This window comes from Aotus nancymaae, unplaced genomic scaffold, assembly GCF_030222135.1.
Source record: "Aotus nancymaae isolate 86718 unplaced genomic scaffold, 86718_ANA_hifiasm-v0.15.2.pri h1tg000011l, whole genome shotgun sequence".
NCBI lineage: Eukaryota > Metazoa > Chordata > Mammalia > Primates > Aotidae > Aotus > Aotus nancymaae.
The window spans coordinates 2,686,181-2,707,657 of NW_026988422.1; the positions used below are offsets into that span (position 1 = coordinate 2,686,181).

At 38.1% G+C, this 21,477-nt stretch overlaps 1 protein-coding gene across 9 annotated transcripts in view; it reads right to left on the minus strand.

Annotated features, from left to right (window-relative positions):
- The window catches only part of ABI3BP (ABI family member 3 binding protein), a 243,215-nt gene extending 222,700 nt beyond the window's left edge, over window positions 1-20,515 (minus strand). For all 9 annotated transcript variants that reach the window (XM_064374567.1, XM_064374565.1, XM_064374564.1 and 6 more), the window contains exon 1: window positions 20,366-20,515. In XM_064374567.1, the coding sequence (XP_064230637.1) occupies window positions 20,366-20,444 (79 nt within the window). In that variant the 5' untranslated portion in view covers window positions 20,445-20,515. The remainder of the gene's footprint in view (window positions 1-20,365) is intronic.
- Window positions 20,516-21,477: the final 962 nt, after the last annotated feature.

Genomic DNA, 21,477 nt, shown 5'->3' on the forward strand with positions numbered 1-21,477 from the left:
CTGACTCCCTATCTCCCCATAGAAGAAATGGTTTGGCTAATTTGGTGTTTGCGGCAACTTTATAAAACATTAGTACTAGAAATACAAAAATCAACTGTATTATGGTCTGTGCTTTTTCAATGAGAAAACTGAGACCCATGGAGGTTAAATTTTTCTTCCAAGGTCACTCGTCCAGTTAGAAGCAGAGGAAAGGCTAAAATAGAGGTGTTTTGTTTCTAATCCCATGAGCATTGTTCTGCTCCATTCCTTCTTTCACCAACACCTTCATTGTGAATGAAGATAAGGGCTATAATTTCTGCATAACACAAGGTGCCCAGATTTAGCTGGCATTTTCCTCCCCAGAGCATTGTCTTCCAAAGCATTTAAAGCAGGCTTAAATTGATGCTCGAAGCCCCAAATGGCAAAAACTATATGACAGTTCAATTTAAGTTACAGAATTTTAATGTTTGAGTTACGATGACTCATGAATACAAGACGTAGTCAGAAAAGGAGAAAAGACTAAGCTTTTTTGAATGTTCCCTCTGTGCCAGGCAAATGTAGCCAATTTCCACATTTTATCTCATCTGATAAGAAATTAGTGTGAGTTTCAGCAAATTAATTTGCCTACTATTATACCTTTTAAACAAGATGTGGTTTCTAAGAAAATGGGTCATATATATATATTTTTATATATTTTATTGCATTTTAGGTTTTGGGGTACATGTGAAGAACATGCAAGATTGTTGCATAAGTACAGACATGGCAATATGGTTTGCTGCCTTCCTCCCCATCACCTATATCTGGTGTTTCTCCCCATGTTATCCCTCCCCAACTCCCAGCCCCCGGCTGTCCCTCCCCTAGTTCGCCCCACCAGACCTCAGTGTGTGATGCTTCCCTCCCTGTGTCCATGTGTTCTCATTGTTCAACACCCGCCTATGAGTGAGAACATGCAGTGTTTGATTTTCTCATCTTGTGTCAGCTTGCTGAGAACGATGGTTAGAAATATGCCTAACAAGTATGCCTAACAAATAGAGGTATGGACTCAAAACTTATCTGACTCTTTCCTATTAGCAGCTAAAAATAAAAACACAAAATTTAAAAAATCAACAATATCAAGTTCTGGTAAGCATTTGGAACAACTGAAATCTTCATACCTTGCTATTAAAAAAAAAGTTGTAGCCACTTAGGAAAAACAGTTTGACATTTCTTATAAATAATACAGTTAATACATGACGAAAAGCAAACTCACTCCTAGATATTTATCCGAGAGAAATAAAAAGATATGTTCACACAAAGACCTATAAGCAAATGCATATAGCAGTTTTATTCAAACTGGCCCCAAATAGAAACAACCCAAATGTTCATCCGTTGGTGAGTTAGCAAACTGCTGGATGGCCTTACAATGAAATGCTACTCAACCAGTAAAAGGAACTAACCACTGATACCTGCAACGACATGGATATGTTATGAAAGCGCTAAGTGAAAAGAGCCAGACAAAAAACGTTACATACTATACACTTCTATTCACAGAACATTCCGAAAAAGGCAAAACCATAGGGATGGAAATCAGATCAGTGGTTTCCAGAGACTGGGGGTGGGGAAGGGATTGACTACAAAGCACATGAAACGTTCTAGGGAGATGGAGAAGCTTTACGTCTTGATTAACACTGACAAAACATAAAAATTTACTGGATCCAACATTGCAATCAGACAAAGACACTAGAAAATGTACCTTTTAGGGGGCATTTAAACTCAGAAAAAATTTTTAAAGGTATTTGTTATTACTTATATTAAGCTATAACTACAGAATAATATTTACTAATTATCTGAAAGTAATGTCAAAACAAGTCACGGTTAGCTTTAGGGTGTGGCATGGAATAGCAGGTATCCCAAGAGAGGGACATTCTAAAACGTGAAACCTGCCCAAGATGCTGTTTGAGACGTTCTCTCTGAAGAGACAGCAGGCAAGTTGTTTATAGACAGTCTAGGCAAAAAACTCTCCTGTTTGATAAGACATTCGTTATTTTAATATATTAATCTGAAGGCTATTTAATAATTCTATATATTAATAATAGTAGAGGGAATTTTTTCAAGAGCATTTTTATTATTACCTTGTCTTAGAAAAGAGAGAAAGACACTGCAAAAGTCAAAAATGTTTACAAAAGCTTTTAATTATTAGAAGACGCCTCCTTGTATTGCCATACTGAAATTTAACTTTAGTAAACAAGGTAACAAAATCGAACCTCAAAAGGAACATGCCTCTACTTCTAGTAAGGGAGTCCTAGGAGTGAGTGTGTCACTTTAGAAGGGAGCCTCAGCTGTGATCTAGCTGCTTTGGAGGAGATGGGCTGGTAAGGATGAAGGGGTCCCCCTTTTCCAAGGACAGGATGGGAAATGGATTATACAATAGTTGGTCTCTAGTCACAGTTATGACTTTTCTAGTGGCATCCTCCCTGTTGGGATAATTCTTTCAGACCTGACTCAAATTTTTCAGTCCTTCACAAATAGCATCAGCTTCAAAAACCTGAATGTTTTGCTTATTTAATTAAGTGTGTGTATTGAGGGTGGATAACGGAGGGTTAGGAAATGACTGTTTTCACGACCAAAACGATCCCTCCCTGGCAGCTATGGGATGCTCTGGGAAGGTCAAGTCCAACGTGCCTTCAATCTGAGTGAAAGCAAGAGACCACAGGGGGCCTTGTGGTTCCCTGAATGATGATATATACTAGCAAAAAAAAAATAATAACCCAAAATATAAAAGGAAAAAACCCTCGGGATTCAGACTGGTATTTGGTCTGGCAAGAGCCACTAATCAGAAGAGTTCTTGTTCCCTGTGACCCGTATTATCTAAGCGACCCAGATCTTGACAGGTCAAGGGACTGGCCAACTGGATAGAAACTCCTTACCCAATTCTTATGTTTTGTTATGTGCTTTCTTAATAAGGTCTTAGCAACTGGTGATAAGGGTCTGTGATTTTTCCTCATACTCATTTTATAAACAACAGTATTTTTGAAGGGAGCAAATTTGTTCAGATTAAGGCAATAATGGCATCCATCAATGAAGTAAACTATAGGTAAAATACAGAGTGAAAATGTCTTTAATGTTCTGAGAGAGCCCTAGTTTATAAATATGCTGCCTGCTTCTTCAAAAATATATCCATATTTACCATGTATTCTGGTTTGGGGTTAGAAAAATTTTCTCACCCTCCACAGATGATGCATATAAAATACTCCCTCCATGAAGATTTTTCTTTTTTTAATAAAACACTTGTGGAAATGCCATAAAAATTTTGCAGAATGGCAGGGAAGGTCCTGTTCAAATCCTTCCCAATTCTCCTAAGAAAAATAAAACTATTTTCTGGAAAGGAATAAAGCCCAGTTCAGCTTTGTTCCCTCAGTTCAGCATTTATTACATTGTAGTAATCCTGTTTAGTTTGTGTACTCCTCTTGCTAGGATATAAATTTCACCAAGATAGTAACCATTTTTCTTCTTTATTTCTTTATTCTTTCTATTATAATGTTAGATGCCTAGAAAATGATTTTTTTTTTTTTTTTTTTTTTTTGAGACAGAGTCTCGCTCTGTCACCCAGGCTGAGGTGCAACGGCGCAATCTCAGCTCAGTGCAACCTCTGCCTCCCAGGCTCAAGTGATTCTCTTGCCTCAGCCTCCCAAGTAGCTGGGATTACAGGCATGCACCAATGTACCCAGCTAATATTTGTATTTTTTAGTAGAGATAGGGTTTCACCATGTTGATCAGGCTGATCTCAAACTCCTGACCTCAGATGATCTGCCCACTTCGGCCTTTCAAAGTGCTGGGATTACACGTGTGAGCCACTGCACCCAGCCAAAAGTGATTTTTTAATAAAAGATGAGAAATTTCACAGTGCCTACCCTGGAGATATAATTACATGAGAATGCCATGGCATAAGTTTCAAGATAAGATCTAAGCTAAGGCCAAGGAGATGAAAGCCTGGCCTAATCCAGGTTTGTCCCAGGAGGCCCATTTCTTCCTCAGGAGAATTCAGGTATGTGGGTCAGCTACAGGACGGATCTCAGATCTGGCTGTCTTTCAGCTATCTTGGGCACAGGTCGACTCTCCTAAATGATAGCAGGACCAGCACAGATCCACACCCCTGGCATAAGGCCAGTCCTGAGATGGCCTGTGGAATGAAAGACAAGGCCATCTATGAAGGCCTCAGGAGATGTGGTCCTTTAGCTGCTCTAAACTATCAAACATTTTCTATGAATTTTCTTTAAAGGGACAATTGTTCATGTATTTTTTCAATCACTCTTTATGATTTATGCTCAGTTTTTTTGTGGTCCTAGAAAAGGTAATTGATACCAAAATTCTCTTCCTGAATTTATCTCCAATTTTCTTTTGTCCATAGGCAAAACTACATTTCCAGAGCCATACGCCAACAGATAAGATTATTTACATTTCTCATTCTATTTTATTCCATTTAAATAGTCCTTTAAAAGTAAAAAGTCATGACATGTGCTCCCTACATTAATTATCTATTGCCATATAATAAATTAACCCAAAGCTTAGTGGCTTAAACAACAATAAGCATTCATCATCCACACAGTTTCTGTGGATCACGTACTTGGGAGCAGCTGAGCTGGGCAGTCCTGGCTCAGAATCTCTCTTGAGGTTGCAGTTAAGATGTTGGCCAAAATTGCCATCATCTGAAGGCTTGACTGGGGCTGGAAGATGAGCTGCCAAGATGGCTCACTCCTATGGCTGGCAAATTTATGCTGGATATAGGTAGGAATTCTAAGCACTTCACCATGTGGAGCTCTCCATGGGTCTGCTTGAGTGTTTCATGACACGTCAGCTGGTTTTCTCCAGACTGGGTGATCCAAAAAAATGAACAAGGTGTAAACTGCAATGTCCTTTATGATTTAGCTTCTGAAAGGTGCATATTTTCACTTCACTTCTTCAATATTTAATGAGCGCACAGCCCAGCCTTGATTCATTGTGCAAGGGGAGTATTTAAGAGCATGAATAACAGTAGGTGGGAATATTTGAGAGCCACCTTGGATACTACCATACTTAAATTTTTTGCACCACATCAAGAGAAATTACATAAAATAAACCATGTGCTCACATCTGAGTTACAAAGTATGAGATTTTTAATGGACCATCTCAAGGCCCTCTCTGCATAATCTATGCAGATAGTTGTAATTCTTCCAGCCTTTCACTTGACCCATCCTAATTCTTGCTTAGAAAAAGGCATCTGTCTAGACAGCTCTTAACTTTTATTGGCTCTTAGACTTCTTTAAGAAGCTCAATATCCAAAGACCAATACTCCTGAAAATGCACAGACCCAAAAGTGTACTACTCTACATGCAACGTCAAGGGTTTTATGGCTCCCCTGAGCTTAAGGAAAGAAACTCTAACCTGCAAGCTACACACACAATGTTTCCAGCTGGCTGCCAAGTGCAAATGTCATAGCTAATGCTCAACAATAGGCTGATTTCCAACACTAGCTGAAGGACTGGCTAACACTCTATCTAAGACAAAATGACAGAAAACATTCACACAAAGTATCAAATTCATCTTTAGTGTCACAATTGTGTTTTTCTTCATTGACCTAGTAAAGTAAACTGTCCATACTTTATAGTGAGTTTTCTTGAATCTGGGTTACACTTAACACATGCCTCTGGCTAATACTAGGCATTAACTTTAATATATATATACACAAGTGGAATGACTCCCACTAATAGCTCATAACGTCACCAAAACCTTTCAGCTGCAGTTTTAAACATTACTCACCACCAAACAAGGTTACGTTAAGCAAGTGCTGCCCAGGGCGCCAGATAGCTATGGTAAAAAATAGTTTCTAAGTGTAAAAGGCAGCCAGCAAGTTCGTCTCAAAAACTAGAGGGTCTCACTATATCAAGCTAATTTTTTTCTACAGACATGTATCATATACTCAACAACAGAAAGTACAGATCCTCCAAATTTCTAGAACTAAGTAAGTTAGCTAAGTTTATGTTATCCACTTTCCTCAAAGTGGATTTGGTACCGATTATATACAGAGATCAGCATTATTTCTCAATGCATGCTTAACCTCATCAGAATCATCAGCGTTAGTTGTTTAACAGGCAGATTACCAGAACAACTGAATCCGAATCTGATGTGAGTATAGTAAGTGTCAGGGGAGTGAAAGGTGGGGGTTAGGGGAGGCAGGACTCTGCATACTTAGCAGATCACTAAGTCAGTGGTTTCCAAAATGTGATCCCAGGACCAGCAGTGTTAATATCATCTGGGAACTTGTGAGAAATGCAAATTCTCTGAACCACCCCACCTCCGATCCACTGAATCAGAAACTCTGGGGATGGGGGCCCAGTGTTCTGAGTTTATCAAGCCCTCTAGGAGATTCTGACCTTGCTCAAACTGAAAGACCACTGCAATCAGTGATTCTTTGCTTCTCCATATACTGTGAGTGAGAGTCATTATCTCCAGGTTTGTTAAATAGACATATTTCAATAAAACAAAGTCAAGTCATAAGATTTATTTACATCTAATTACCTTCCACAACCAGAACTTATAGATGTAGGATGCAAGTATCATAAAGGAAAAAGGGCAGATGGGAGAGAGACTTTAGATTCAGAGCTGACAAACAGAGGTAAATGTTTCTTCCCATTTTTCAAAAGAAAGAATCACTCTCACAAAATAAGAAAGTCACTGGAAAGAGATATCCCTAAAAGGGTCTTCACTCTGCTAGTGCTTATCCTTTAATGCCTTTTAAACAATTTGATAATTCACAAGAAATTTATTTAGTGTTAACATCTGTGGTCCCTTTGTGGCCTATCAACCTCCAACCATGAAAAGGAATGCTTGAAATGGATGTTTCTGGGACACCACAGAAACCTTACAGATGACATCTGAGCATGGGTTATGACGACTTTGGAAAACACCACAGTAAATACTTGTCTTAATTTTCTGACATAAGTGAAAACAGATGCTTGGATTGAATGGCCGATTAAGAACAAGTGTTATATAATGTAATTCAGCTGATGAATTTATGGGATTATAAGACTCAATGCATGTTTCTTGTAAACAACTGAGAAAGGCACCTGAGAATATCTGAAAAGGAACTGACGTGTTTTTGAAAATTTGTGAAAATGGGATTTATTGCCAAGAACATGTGGAGAAGGAATTTTGACTGACTTGTACTAAGAAATAGTGTTAATTCTCTAAGTAATCCAGTAGTATTTCTTATTCTGGTAACTCAGTTGTAATATCAATATTTAAAATGTGAGTTGTTCACAAAACAGGATAATTTTAAAAATAATTTGTCTTGCTGAAAGACTGTCTATAAAGAGTTTTGCAACTAGATTGTCATACATTAGAACAAAACCCTAAACTATGGTACTCCCAATATATCAATCAATCAAAAATTTGTTGTGTGTCACACCAAATTTAGTCAGTTTGTAGGACTTTCATCTATTTCTTGTTTTTAATTTGTATCACAAGAAGAACCAGCACAATCCAACATGGCACACACATGTGCAAACACATATATGCCTGGATTTGAAAGCTCACTTGGATACACATTTTTTCTAGTATTCACTATTAATATGGGCTATGATTTAAAGGTCTAAAAGCCAATAGAACATATAAAGTTACAATAGCAGAGATGATGAGGGTCTTCCAACACAAGAATTAGCACTTGAGAAGACACAGAAGTGGGAAAGAATGGGGTTGTAAACAAAGAGTGAGAGGAAAATTCGGAAGTCATCCTCTGAGTAGAGCAAAGAAGACAGCCAGCTAGAGAAATGGAGGTCCAATGCCTGCAACTGTGATCTAGTTGCCAATTACAGGATCACCACTTCCTGGGTACACTTTACACAAAAACTCAGTGTCATTGAAATACTGGTTCCAAGTCAAATGAAGAAAAATATGGCATTTGAACTCAAGATCCAACTCAATGATCCACTGGAAAACAGCAGAATTCTCTGCAGGTTCTAAAAAATATCAAACTCCAACTACAATAGAACAAACATCCAGAATAAATTGAAAGCCAGCTTTACAAAAGAACACTATAATATCTGACTGCTATCGTGCATATGTTGTGGCCACCCTTCAAGGGACACAGTGACTTATGTTATATCCAAAGCCATTTAGGAATGCTATGATGTGAATATACAGTTATGGTTTGTCTAATCTGATATACACAGAGCTGATAAATGAATGTAAACTTGTGCTTTTTCAAGATTGCTGATGCCAAGATAAATGAACAGGAAGCAATAATATTTTTCAACCAAGTGGAATACTTTGCATGACATAGAAACAACACTTTTGCCTTGGAAAAAGAAAAGTGTGCATTGTCTTCCAAAGGATAATTCCTGCTGCATCCAAACAGATGAGGAGTCAGCTGTGAGGCAAGGACATAGGCCAAAGTGGTCAGCAGGAGTGGCTGAGGGTGGAAGCCAAGAGAAGCTCTGCGGACTCTCACAGTGTTGAGAGAAGGAAGCAAGAGGAGGGGCATGAGAAGGAGGCTGAACGTTTAGGAAAGAGAAGGATTAGGCACAAAAAGAGAGAGGGCGGAAAAAAAATCACTCCATCAAACCAATCCAGTATCTGCAGACTGACCAGACTGCAGCAGGCATCCAGGAGAAGGTCAAGTCAGGTGGAACTGTATCCCAAGGACAGGTGGAGAAGAAAAGGACCAAGGACCACAACTTGCACTTTCAGATGTTTCACCGTAAAAGACAAATATGCTCTGAGCAGGATCTTCCAGATTCCTTCAGGGAGAGCTGGATGTGGGGACAGGAGTAGGATGCTCATGGCAAGAATCCTGTTGAAAACACTCCCAGTGTCCCGGCTCCTGTCTGCAGATCCTGTTTCACTATGCAGATGCCATACCACAGGCTCAGACACTGTAGCCTTTAACACCCAGCAAGAGTGTTCTTTCTGCTCAGCACCAGTGTCCAGGCTGCTGGGATGACTAGATCTTTCCATCACTGCCAAGGCAAATGTAATAGTCCATTTTCACACTACCGTAAGGAAACACCCAAGGCTGGAAAGTTTATAAAGGAAAGAGGTTTAATTGACTCACACTTCTGCATGGCTGGGGAGGCCTCAGGAAACTTACAATCATGGCAGAAGGGGAAACAGGCACGTCTTACATGGCAGCAGGCAAGAGAGAGAACAGGTGAGGGTGCAGGAAAAGCTAGCATTTATAAAACCATCATCTCTCATGAGAACTCACTATCACAAGAACAGCATGGGGAAACCACCCCCATGTCCATTCCCCTCTCACCAAGTTCCACCCTCGACATATGGGGATTATGGGGATTACAGTTCAAGACAAGATTTGGGTGGGGACACGGAACCCCATAATATCAGCAGGTAGAGAGTTTTAAAAATGTACCGGGTCTTCACAAGTTTGTTTACTTTAATTAAGAAAGTTACTATAAAAAAATCCATCAATGCCACCCTAATATTACTTGTTAATGAAAGCTAAAACGAGGACTGATATTTTTATTATTTCACTTTTTTAGAGAAAAGAAAATCCTGATTGATGTTCAAAAAGGTGAAGCATTACATTGGTGCAAAAGTAATTGTGATTTTTGCCATTAAAAGCAATGGCAAAAGCTGCAATCACTTTTGCACCAACGTAATGACTTACTCAGGCTCCCATGTACTCCTGCACTTTATCCACTACCCCATGTTGCAGATTTTCAGTATTTATCTTTCCAGTTCATAACAAAGCTACACATTAGGTAAACCTGATATGGGAGAGCATGCCCAGCATCATTTTCCTTTTAATTCTTGTAAAAAGGAAAAGTTAGGGAAGAATTCTGTGACAGTAGGATCCTTGGGGAAGTTTGGAGAGGATGGGCCTGGAGAGAAATGGAAGGACTGTCTTCCAGGTCATCTGATACCTTACTCTAAACTAACTGGCCAGAATGTCTTAACTTCATCTGGGAAAGTGAAAGGAGAAGGAAATTGTCCTGCATCTCCTGCCGACATAGCTGGAACAGAACTGAATTCCAGAGCTCCCTGCCAGCATGACTTTGGCAGACACTCCAAGCCCCTCCTTAAATGACAGAATCCGCTGCTCTCAGAGAAGGAAGGCCTGTTAGGTCTTGCACACCCACACACGTGTGCAAAGTGGCCTCTCAGGAGGACCCTGGGAAAACCAGAATGTTTTCTTATCAGCTAACAGAATGGAAAAAAATCAAAGAATTGTATTTAATGAGAAAGGATATCTGAAACTCCACCTTGGCATCACATTGTAAGCAAAGTGCCCCTGTTCAAAGTCTTAGCAAGGTTTTATTCACCGCTACTCAGAGAAGAGGGAACTTTCATTACATTAGAGAAACAGTGGAACACATTTTAAAGACGTTTCAGATTATAAGACATGCTACATGCTGAAAAATTATCCTCAACATAAAGCACAAAAATGAGCTGGTATATGGTAATGTGCACAATTAAAGAAATCATTTTCAATATAATTTACATAACCTGTACTTTCTGAGTATGGAAACTCAATGCACATTTGCTTAACTCCTATATTTTGCACTGAAATCATGAGGTGCTTTGTTTTTCTTAACAGATTATATTTGAATTCATTTTTCTTCTTCTTATGCATATCACTCAAAGCCAGTACATAGCAACACAGTGGGATAGCTTAGCTCCTGCAAATTTTGCTGTGACATGAGGATAAAGAATTAGCACACCAACAGTTTCATATAAAAGAAAATGACTTTTGTGTGGCCAAGTATTTTTAAATAGAACCAATTTCAAACCCCCTAAATGCAGGAAATGTCTTATTCATCTTTGTAATCCTAATATGATGATTTAAAAATATTAATTGAACGACAGAATGAATCAATGTAAGTCCAGTCTTAAAAATCACAGTCACAGCTTCTCAGATCTGGCTTCTGAGAGTAGCACTTATGTTCTAACCCTAAAAACAAATGTTCATCTCAATTTAAAACATTAACTTGTTTTATATAGCTTCAGGAGGAAGTCTGAAATTTTTTTCAATGTTTTAAAATCCCGGAACAAAGCAGCATAAAAATAAAAATCACTTTTAAATTTACAGAAATCAAAACTTAAGTAGCAGAAAAATGTATTTGCAATTTTTAAATTTTACTCCGTACTATCAAGAAAGATTTATTTATCAAGCACTTACAAATACGAATTGTCAAAAACCTCTAAATCAGTAGCTCTTAACCTTGGCCACGTTAGAATTACCTGAGGAATTAAAAAAGCATCCCACCCTGGATCAATTTAAAATAAATTTGATGGGGAGGCAGAGCATTACTGATATTTTTGAAAACTTTATTATTCTCATATGCATCTAGGATTAAATATATTGGGCTATATGTTCTCACTCATAGGCGGGTGTTGAACAATGAGAACACATGGACACAGGGAGGGAAGCACTACACACTGGGGTCTGTCAGGGGGAAACAGAGGAGGGACAGTGGGCGGTGGGGAGTTGGGGAGAGATAGCATGGGGAGAAATGCCAGATATAGGTGATGGGGAGGAAGGCAGCAAATCACACTGCCATGTGTGTACCTATGCAACAATCTTGCATGTTCTTCACATGTACCCCAAAACCTAAAATGTAAAATAAATAAATAAATAAATATATATGGCTATAGTATATATTGGCATATACATTATAGTTTATATAGTCATAGTTAAACTTATTAAATGAAGAAAACATTGAATTGCTTTGTCATAGGTGAGATGTGAATTAGTCCTCAATTTTCTCTAAAATGGATTTCTAGTTTGACCAGAAGACGCTTGAAGTGAGTGAATTTGCCCTGGTTTTCTAATGGGTGGGCTTTCAAAGTATGATCCTTGACTGGAGAATGACAACAAGTCTTCAGTGAAAATGTCACATCTTCTAGCTCCTATTTTAGAATTCCACAAGAAGGAACATTAGCTGACTTCACAGCATGTGTACTGAGAGGGCCTTAAACCTTAGACCAGTTCTCAGCTTCCAACTGTTCATCAAAATCACTGGGAACATATGTCCTGTCTTTAGAAGACGAGGGAAACCTACAGTACGCTATAATAATCTCACTATGGAAGGTTCTTGGTGGGAAACCCGAGCTAACGTTCTAAGGTATAGAGTAAGTTCTGATGCAGTCTTGGTGTCTACAGAACTTAGCCAAAGTAGTCTGAGCCCTTGAAGCCAGCCTTTCCTGCCACGTGCCTCCTGGGCCTTTGGGAGCTTCCCAGCACGAGAGAAGACTGTAGGCTACAGAAGAGACCCACAGGGTATCTAGTGTTAAACATTCTATGAGATTCTGAGTATCATGTTTAGAGTATTTATTGTGTACAACCTAAATTTTGTTTCCTGAGGGCATATGGAAGAATTGTTTTATTAACACTCAGCAGGATCTGAAAGAAACTCATTTGGTTTTTCTGGTTGCTTCTATCACATCCACTGATAAAAGTGTATTTTCTTTCTCCACACACAAGTTTAATGAGACCTTACGGTAACTCCTCCATTTACTCTAAAAGCCACTCCACTCAAGTTTCAGGAAAGCACATTTTTATCAGGACTGTATCGTCAAGTTCATAGGTGTTAATTACTTAATGTGTTTATTTTTTTCTTATGTTTTTTCTTCTCCTTTAAGAGATGGTGGCAGGAATAAAAGCAGTGTTTCTACTCTGAGGGAATTCTGTGTGCCTCTCTACGTGATATCAACCACACTTGATGGACCACACAGGAAACCAGCAAAGGAATCTAGGCATTGACTGGGCTCTTGCATACGGAAAACAAGGTCTACATTGGGCAGTCAATATTTACTTGTGCACTCTTAAGATATTTATTTCAATTCTCAGAGATTTCTTATTTCAACCACCGAGAGAGACAAATTAGCAGTTTGCCGATGCTGGCATCTGCCACAAAATGCTTAATTCTGTAGGAAGTTGATGGAGTTTTAATGCTCAAACCAGTATATTCTCCGGCATTAGATTTCCCGTGCTCAGTTTCACCATATCACTTGCTAGCAGCCATTGAGCACTTTGTGGTGGATAGACTCTTACATAACCTAAGGTGTTCAATCAACTTGTGTGGTAAACCTGTGAATTGCTTCCAACCAATAGAATATGGTAGAAGTGATGGGTTGTCACTTCTGTGATTAGGGTACATAAGGTTGTGACCTCCATCTTGCCTGCAGACTCTTCTGGGCTTGTACATTTTGATGAAGCAAGTGGCCATAATAGAAAGGACTACGTGGCAAAGACCTGTGGCAACCTCGGGCCAATAGCCAGTGAGAAAGTGAGGCCCTTCGACCAATGATTCTCAAGGAATTGAATTCTGCTAACAATCATGTGAGCTCAGAAGTGAATCCTTCCTTATGCAAACCTTCAGATGAGACCTCACCTCTGGCCAATACCTTCACTGTGGCCTCGTGAGACATGTTGAAGGAGAGGAGAGTCTGTCCAACTAAACCAGGCTCAGACTCCTAACTTACAGTAACTGTGAAATTATACATGTGTGTTATTTTAAGCTGATAATTTTGTGGACATTTGTTATAAGAAAAAGATAACTAACTTACTCTTTTTATTTTTATTTTTTGAGACAGAGTCTTGCTCTGTTGCCCAGGTTGGAGTGCAGTGGCATGATCTCAGCTCACTGCAACCTCTGCCTCCTGGGTTCAAGCAATTCTCATGCCTTAGACTTCTGAGTAGCTGGGATTACAGGCAACTGCCACCACATCTGGCTAATTTTTGTATTTTTAGTGGAGATGGGGTTTCATCATGTTGACTAGGCTGGTCTTGAACTCTTGACCTCAAGTGAACTTCTTGGCTCGGCCTCCCAAAGTGCTGGGATTACAGTAATATACTCTTTAAGCTTAATTCTTACATGTGAAATTGATACAATAATAATATATATTTCATGTTTTTAAGCACTTTGCACTAAATACCATGCCTGATACATAGCAATATGATTGTCATCTTTTTAAATGTTATTTTAACAGAATATATGTATATCAATTATTATTTTTCTATATTTTGTTTAGCATGTTTCTTCTTTAGCTGATACTATTTATTTTTACTTTTTGAGGGTCATTTTAACAAATGTGTTTTTATTTGACTAGTAATCTCTCTAGATAATCTAGATAATCACATTAGATTATCCAATTTATTAATTTTATGTTTATTCTGAGATCACTTTTATTAATTCATCTATTTACCTTCAATATTCTGTTATTTTTTACCTACTTTTATAAATTGCAATCAGGGAACAGCAAAAGGAAGATTTTTCTGAGGGTGGTGATCCAGATGGAATGATTGGTCCCATCTCCTGAATGGGATTTCCTTCATTAAACACCTCACTTATATTTTTAAAAAGACTTCTCTAAACTCACATTAACTTACAAAACATTTTGACTGTCTTTGCTATAATATTGTATTGATGAATTCTTCTATTTTCAAGTGTTCTCCTGTACTCCCACTTTCTTGAAGAAGAGAGACAAGGGAAGATACTAAAAATTCTTAAGAGTATCTCATAGCCCAACATAGCAGTCTATAAAACTACACTAAACTAGTGAATGTATAATTAACACAAGAAAACTTTATCTTTTTAAGCCCTGGGTTCCAAAATTTAGCATCAGAACAAATTTGGTCAATCTTTACCTTTGTAATATAAGGTTCTTTTATAGGAGGGGCTGTATCTCATTCGGTTTACCTAGTAGATGCTTAATGATCTGTATTTGATGTGTTGACTATTGATCATTAAGGATTATTAATAATCAATTAAAGATTATTGTGGAAATTTTTTATGCAGCAACAGATAGCTAACATATTCTTTAAGCTTCTTCATCTGTGAAATGGAAATAATAATAATGTATATTTCACAAGTGTCAGGACAAAATAAGATAATTTACATAAACACAGCATTGTAAACCATTGACATGTAACATGATGCTTATTATCATACTTTTAAGAATTATGAAGGACTACTAATCTTTAATAATTGATAGACAAACACATCAATAAAACTATCAAGAAATTTTACAGCTATAAAAGATGCTAAAATAATTTCCTCCTTGGTGGTTTTTAAACTTTTTTTTAGCAGCAGAACCACTTTTTTTCTAATGTACTCTTTAATACAGTCCCAGAAATACATAAATATATGTTACTCAAATAAAAGCAGAACCACACCAAGTAAGCTTTGCACTTCTCACCAGTATCCTGTGTTCCATAACCTAAGATGGAAAGGATCCTCTGCAGCCTCCCATAAGCATCAACCACCCTTTGGAGAAATGGACTGAACTGTTGGAGTGACACATTCCTGTTTTGTCAAAGTGAGGTTGGAAGGACTCCATGGAGAGTGAGAGCCAGGCTCCAGGTGAGCAGCTGGAAAGTTGACAGAGCAAGATGTAAAATCTTCCTCTCCAAAGACAACATTTTATTTCCTCTTTGTAATCAATCATGAGGAGTCAGGCCAGATAGAGACAAGAAAAGCGCCGTTGCAGCTCGTGTGGATTTCTGTCTAGGCTTCCCTCTCAGTACTTTAGCACTCACTGCGCTTTGTCCCCTGGGGTTGCCTGGGCTCTGGCCCAGCAGCTACCTTTGTTGAGAAGGCCCCTCACCTCTCAGCCATCCTTCTCCTTGTCCCAACTTGTGTTTATACTCCAGAACTCTATATGGGTTTCTTATTCTCTCCTAATTCTTCATACTTCGTCTGGATTGGATCCTTCGTGTTCTCAAAATGCTTTGTGCTTCACCCATTGAAGGATGACCCCACTCAACTGTAATTATCCCCTTCCATACCACTATCTTATCTCCTCTACAAACTGGTCAGCTCCCTGAAGGCAGGTGCCAAGCTTTGTCCCTCCAGCCTCAGTGCTCTGTGTATACATCCAATATAATTTGCTACTTGAACAAATTAATGTATCTTTACATAGAGCAGGGAAGTAATATTGCATCAAAATTAAAGGTATAGTCTTTTGCCACTTTCTAGCTGTGTGACTGGGAGTAAATTAATACTCTGAGACACAATTTTATGTTCTGTAAAATGGGTATAATAGGTTTACCTGCTTCATAGGTACCACAGTTTGAATGTGTTCCCTCCAAAATTCAGGTGTTGCCAGTGCAATAGTATTAGGAGCTGAAGCCTTTAAGAGGCAATTAGGCCACAAGGACTTCCCTGTGAATGGGATTAGGTACCCTTAGAAAAAGGCTTATGGAGGAAGTTTATCCTTCTCTTGCCTTTCTGCCTTCTACAATTTGAGGATGCAGCAAGAAGGCCCTCACCAGATGCCAGCACCTTGATCTTGGACTTTTCAGCTTTCAGAACTGTGAGAAATAATTTCTGTTCTTTGCAAATTACCTAGTCTCAGGTATTTTGTCACAGAAGCACAAAACAGACAAAGACAATGGGGGAAGTTTCAAGAATTTAATTAGATTTTCCACACTAAAAACATGAAGCACTAAATTACCACACATAGGATATACTCAAAGAATGTTATATATGATAATAATAATGGTAATAGTTATCAATAGCTATGGCAGTTACTATTATGATTATCATCTGCTCTGTGTGTTTTGTTCCCAAAGTCAGAGATTTCTACTCTGTTAGGTAAGAATCCAAAGAAAAGAGCCAGCTGCCTCTTCCGTCTGCCATATCCCAAGAGTCACACCCAAGATCCCTGTGTCCTCTGGCCATCTGATTACACTTGCATCTTGGATGTTCCCCTGTGGTATTTCTCATACTTGCCTAAAAGTCACAGCCTTTGCCTTTGGGCTAATTACAATCTTGTGTATACTGGAGTTTCCACACAAAGGTATGTCAAGGCCCTGCTGTCCAATTATAAGATTTTGTTGGCTTCTTTCATTACATATTGTTCTCACTGGTTTTTATTTTAACCTGTTTGCCAGGAAAAGAAAAAAGTTCAACGGTGCCAAAATAAAGATTCTGAGAGGTAGCTGGAGCACAGGGGCTTCTAAAGGTATAAAACAATGTGAGAATTCTTCTCTTGTATGGTCTAATTCACCTCCTGAAAAACAAGCTTAACAGGATGTCACCTGGAGGGTCTATGACGTCTTATGAATCCCCATGGAAAAGCTGATCTTAAAGCAAAGGTGCAGCTTTCCACAGGGTAATGTTGTCCATATGGCAGACAATGGTCAGGCTAGAATGCAGTAGAAGCCTTCCCTTGTCGCCGTGTAGAACAATGCTGCAGTCCTTCATCCCATCTTTCTGCCAGGATCACACCCCTCACTTCCTACCTCACAAGAGATTTGTCTTACATTTTGAATACAAGATCATGTGGTATTTGGTGTGCATATTTTTCAACGTCGATCCCCTTTTCTATGACCGAATAAAGATTTATCGAAAATCCATTATGTCTCAGACTTATTACTAAAGGTTTTGCATCTCTTATCTCATTTAATCCTGAAACACTATGAGATAGTTATCATTAGTCCCATGTTCCAAATGGGAAAACTGAGGCTAACAAAAATAAACAATTTGCCAAAAGTATAGTCATTAAGTAGTGGGGAAGAGAAAATGTCCATTAATAATAGTCTCCAAGCCTTTAAAAAGTAAGCAAGAATCTTCTAATAACTTACTTTTTATAACAAAGTATGTGGCTAGGTATGCAAATAGGTATACTACATGTAACAACTGACTTCATATAAATAACCATATATGTATGCATATCATATGTACATAAAAATGTGGGTATGTTCTTAGGAAAAATTTAAAAATTAAGATAATGTTTAAGAAATTTACAAGAAACTGTTTTATTCAAGGGCTAGGTAGCATTCACATGTACATTGCAGGATGTCATTCCTAAGGTTGAGGTCAGGGGAGCCTGCCTATCTGGCAAGAAGCAGGTTAGAACATGGATTTTGAATGAGAAGTGAGGTATCAAGTCCTGGCTCCACATTAACATGAGAAAGTGACTAAATCTGCCATGCATTGGGGTATCTTCATTTGCAAAATAAATGGTTATGTTAGGTCAGTGGTTTCCAAATATTGGCCTGTGATAGATTTTTCATTAGTCTGTGGAAAATGAGAAAAATAACAATAGACTTACTTATGAAGGTAAATTTATTTATTTTATAAATCTGTTAAAATGGTTTACTTTTATAAACACTGGGCATTCTCCTGTTTCCTCTGAGCATCTCACATAGCAAAATTCAAGTATGCCTTCTATAACAGAACCCTGATATTAAAGTATTTGTGTATTTGTGTTGGTCCATAAATCCAAAGGTTTGGGAATCACTAGACTAAGTGATCATGAACGTCTTTTCTAGCTCCAAAATTCTAACCACTTCTTAAATCACAAATAGTATTTAACCAACTCTAAAGTAGAAGGAAGAATAAAGGTGAAAATTTTATTTATTTATTTATTTTTTTTTTAAACTCAGCATGTCCCTAATGTGTCCTGTGACAGACAGACCCCTGCTAAGATATTATAGATCTTCTATGGAAAAGGAGATTCTTAGTCAAATGAGTTTGAGAAACAATGGCTTTGAAAAGTTGGACAGGTTTTTTTTTTTTAAACTGAGAATATGCAAACTGCTAACACTTATTGTGATCCCACCAAAAAGACTCCCCAAGTTATTGACAGGAATCAGCTGCCCTCACCCCAAACCCTACCCATTGCAGGACAGACAGTGCACCTATGCCTTGAGCATAGTTTGAAAAAGGTGACTTCAGCTAAACGGTCCTCAACGGCTTTCACAATAAAGAAAAAACATAGCATTAAAAACAAAACTTGCCATTTCCTTTATAATTATTATAATTTGATGGTTTTTTCCTCCAAATTACCAAAAACTACAAATATTTTTTAAATTTACAAAAGAAATCCGAATGAAAACACTTCAGATTAGAGTGTAATAAACAACAAAAGCTTTGTGGCCATTTTTGACAGCTATGTTTTTTTTCTTTGCCATTATAAATAAAGAAAAATTGTGTCAAGAGCTTTGTGTCTAGTGATTGCAACATAATAATTAAAGCACTGGGATTTTGCAGAAGTTTGCAGTAACAAAGTTATGGCTAAATCAAACTATGTAAAAAATAAAAGCCACCTGTAGGTATTAAGCCTGAGAAAATCCCCAGATTCTACTCAAATGGTGTGCCACTGTTAAATATTCCATTCGTAAGAACAACTAACTCTGAATGCCTGTGGCTCATAATTGATTTCTTTAAATCACAGTTTTATTGTGATCAAGGAGCAAAACTCTTGGTAGAAAAAGATCTAAGAGTGTTTGTTTTTTATTTTTTTTTCATTGTTCAATCAGAGTTGAGAAGGTTTACTTAGTCTTTTCTATTGCTGTTCACATCATCATGTGAAATATCAACTAGCCAACTGTTTCAGCCTTCACAGGTTGGATTCAAGTTTCACTTTACCCACCAAGGGAAGAACAGTTTTCACTTGGGACAAGATCAGGCTGGAGCGAACTACCCAGAGAGAGGACCCAGGGATGATCTTTTGGATATTCTGACACCAACAACCTTCCTTTCTGACTTTAGACACACCGGGTTCTTTACAAGCCTGCAGCTCGACAATACCTCTGATGTTTCCATCATGACTGTACGGTAAATTCCAGCCTGTTTTTCATAATCCTGCTGACTACAGCAGTCTGCAACCATAAAAAGCCTTCACAGACCTAGAGTTGGCTTAGAAAACTGCCTCTGCAGAGGAACAAAAGTACATGCAACGTTTGTGTTCAGAGACAGGAGAGAGGCAGGAGCCTCTTGTTTTGATTCTGATGAGCTCAAAGGGTTGTTTTTAGGGTCTAAGTTTAGAAATTTTAATTTTCTTCTGATAACATTTGTAAACAAAATACCAACACTAAAATGAGAACAATTTAGCCAGGAAAAGGGGGAGTGTCCTGCCCAACAGATCAAGCCCTCTTCCAAACTCCACTGGAGGGATGTGTCTGCAAATTAGCACACAACCATACTTTGGATGTGTGGACTCCCTCAGCCTCCCAGTCAACAGGTATGTTTGAGGTTCATACCAAAGATTCAAGGTTTCAGAATTAGCTTTTCTTGAATCTTAAGCTAGTACTGATTCAGTCTCTGGGGAGGAGGATAAAAACACCAAACGACTCTTTTTAACAGACTATCATATCCATTCACATAACATGATTCAATACACAAGTACTATAGTTTGAAAGTATACAGTTCAAGCTCTGATGAACAGCTGCTCAATGTAATAAGTTGGTTTTCATTTTTGCAATCAAGAGCTGTAATTGAAAAGTAAGTAACAGGAAGGGAAAGTAAAAGTTGAAGCGACCCCTTCACACATTTGAGCTTTGACTGTCTGCAGAATAACTCTATTCCCCCCATTTGGTAAAGCAGATCATATTTAAAATCAACATTTAAAAATGACTATATCTTAATATTATTTTTAAAACATAAAACATCGGGCTACTTGCCTTTTGGCAATTTCTGTGCATTTCCCAGGACTAGTGTAATACTTCCACAGAGAAGTAGACACCCCAAGCTGGAGAGCATGTTGCATTTGCCACCTCGCACGGGGAATGATGCTGGTGGGTGCCTCGCAACCCTGGAGCTGCATTTAAGTGGACTGTTTCCCAGTGACAGAGGCGGGCGGCTGCACTTAGCTGTGCTATGGGCTTACTCACAGGGGGTGGAGACAAGATGACGTCACACCCTTTCCCACACACGCCAAAAAAAAAAAAAAAAAAAAAAAAAAGCACAACAGCAAAAACATATCATCACATTTCTTTCTTTCTGCTATATTATAACTGTGTCTTTTCCCTCTGTGATATAAAAATCGAAATTCTGGCAGATCTGTATTTATGAAAGAAGCATTTAGGCAGTTTTGAAATATTTGATGAACTATTTTACAGAATCCAGAAATGACATATTAAAAATTATTAAACTGTTAAAAATATAAAATAAAATCTTATTAAGAAGGAAACTGCTTTTAATTATCTAGTAAACCAACCCAAGTCTTTTAAATGGGAGTAAATTCATAAAAATATACTTTGAGCCATTCTGTAGTTCCTGTGTTAACCCAAAACATTTAAGATTAATAAGTCTTTGGCTACAAAGCTATACATTATGTATAATACATACGTGTATACACATATATTCTACAGATGTAGATGCAGAGACATACAGCATTATTGCTATTTGAGCCTCAACTATGGACTGAGTTCTGTAATAGAGTTTTTACCTACTTTGTTGTATTTTAATCTTCATAGTGCCTCTGCAAAAGATATGGTATTAACCCCATTTTACCATTAAGAAAAACTGAGGCACGAAGGTTAAGTATCCTGACAATGCTGGTATATTCTACTGGTTAACGATGGATGCCACTTACAAATGAAATGCCCTTGAGCAAACTTCATCTCTATATTATCAGTATTGATGACATTTAACTGCTTACTCCGACTGAATCAGTTTACACATGTTAAGACATTTATTCCTCAAAACAGTTTATGAGGCAGGCATTGCCATCATCCCCATGTTACAGATAAAGAAACTGAGCACAGAGAGGTCAAGAGAAAGCCCAGGGTCA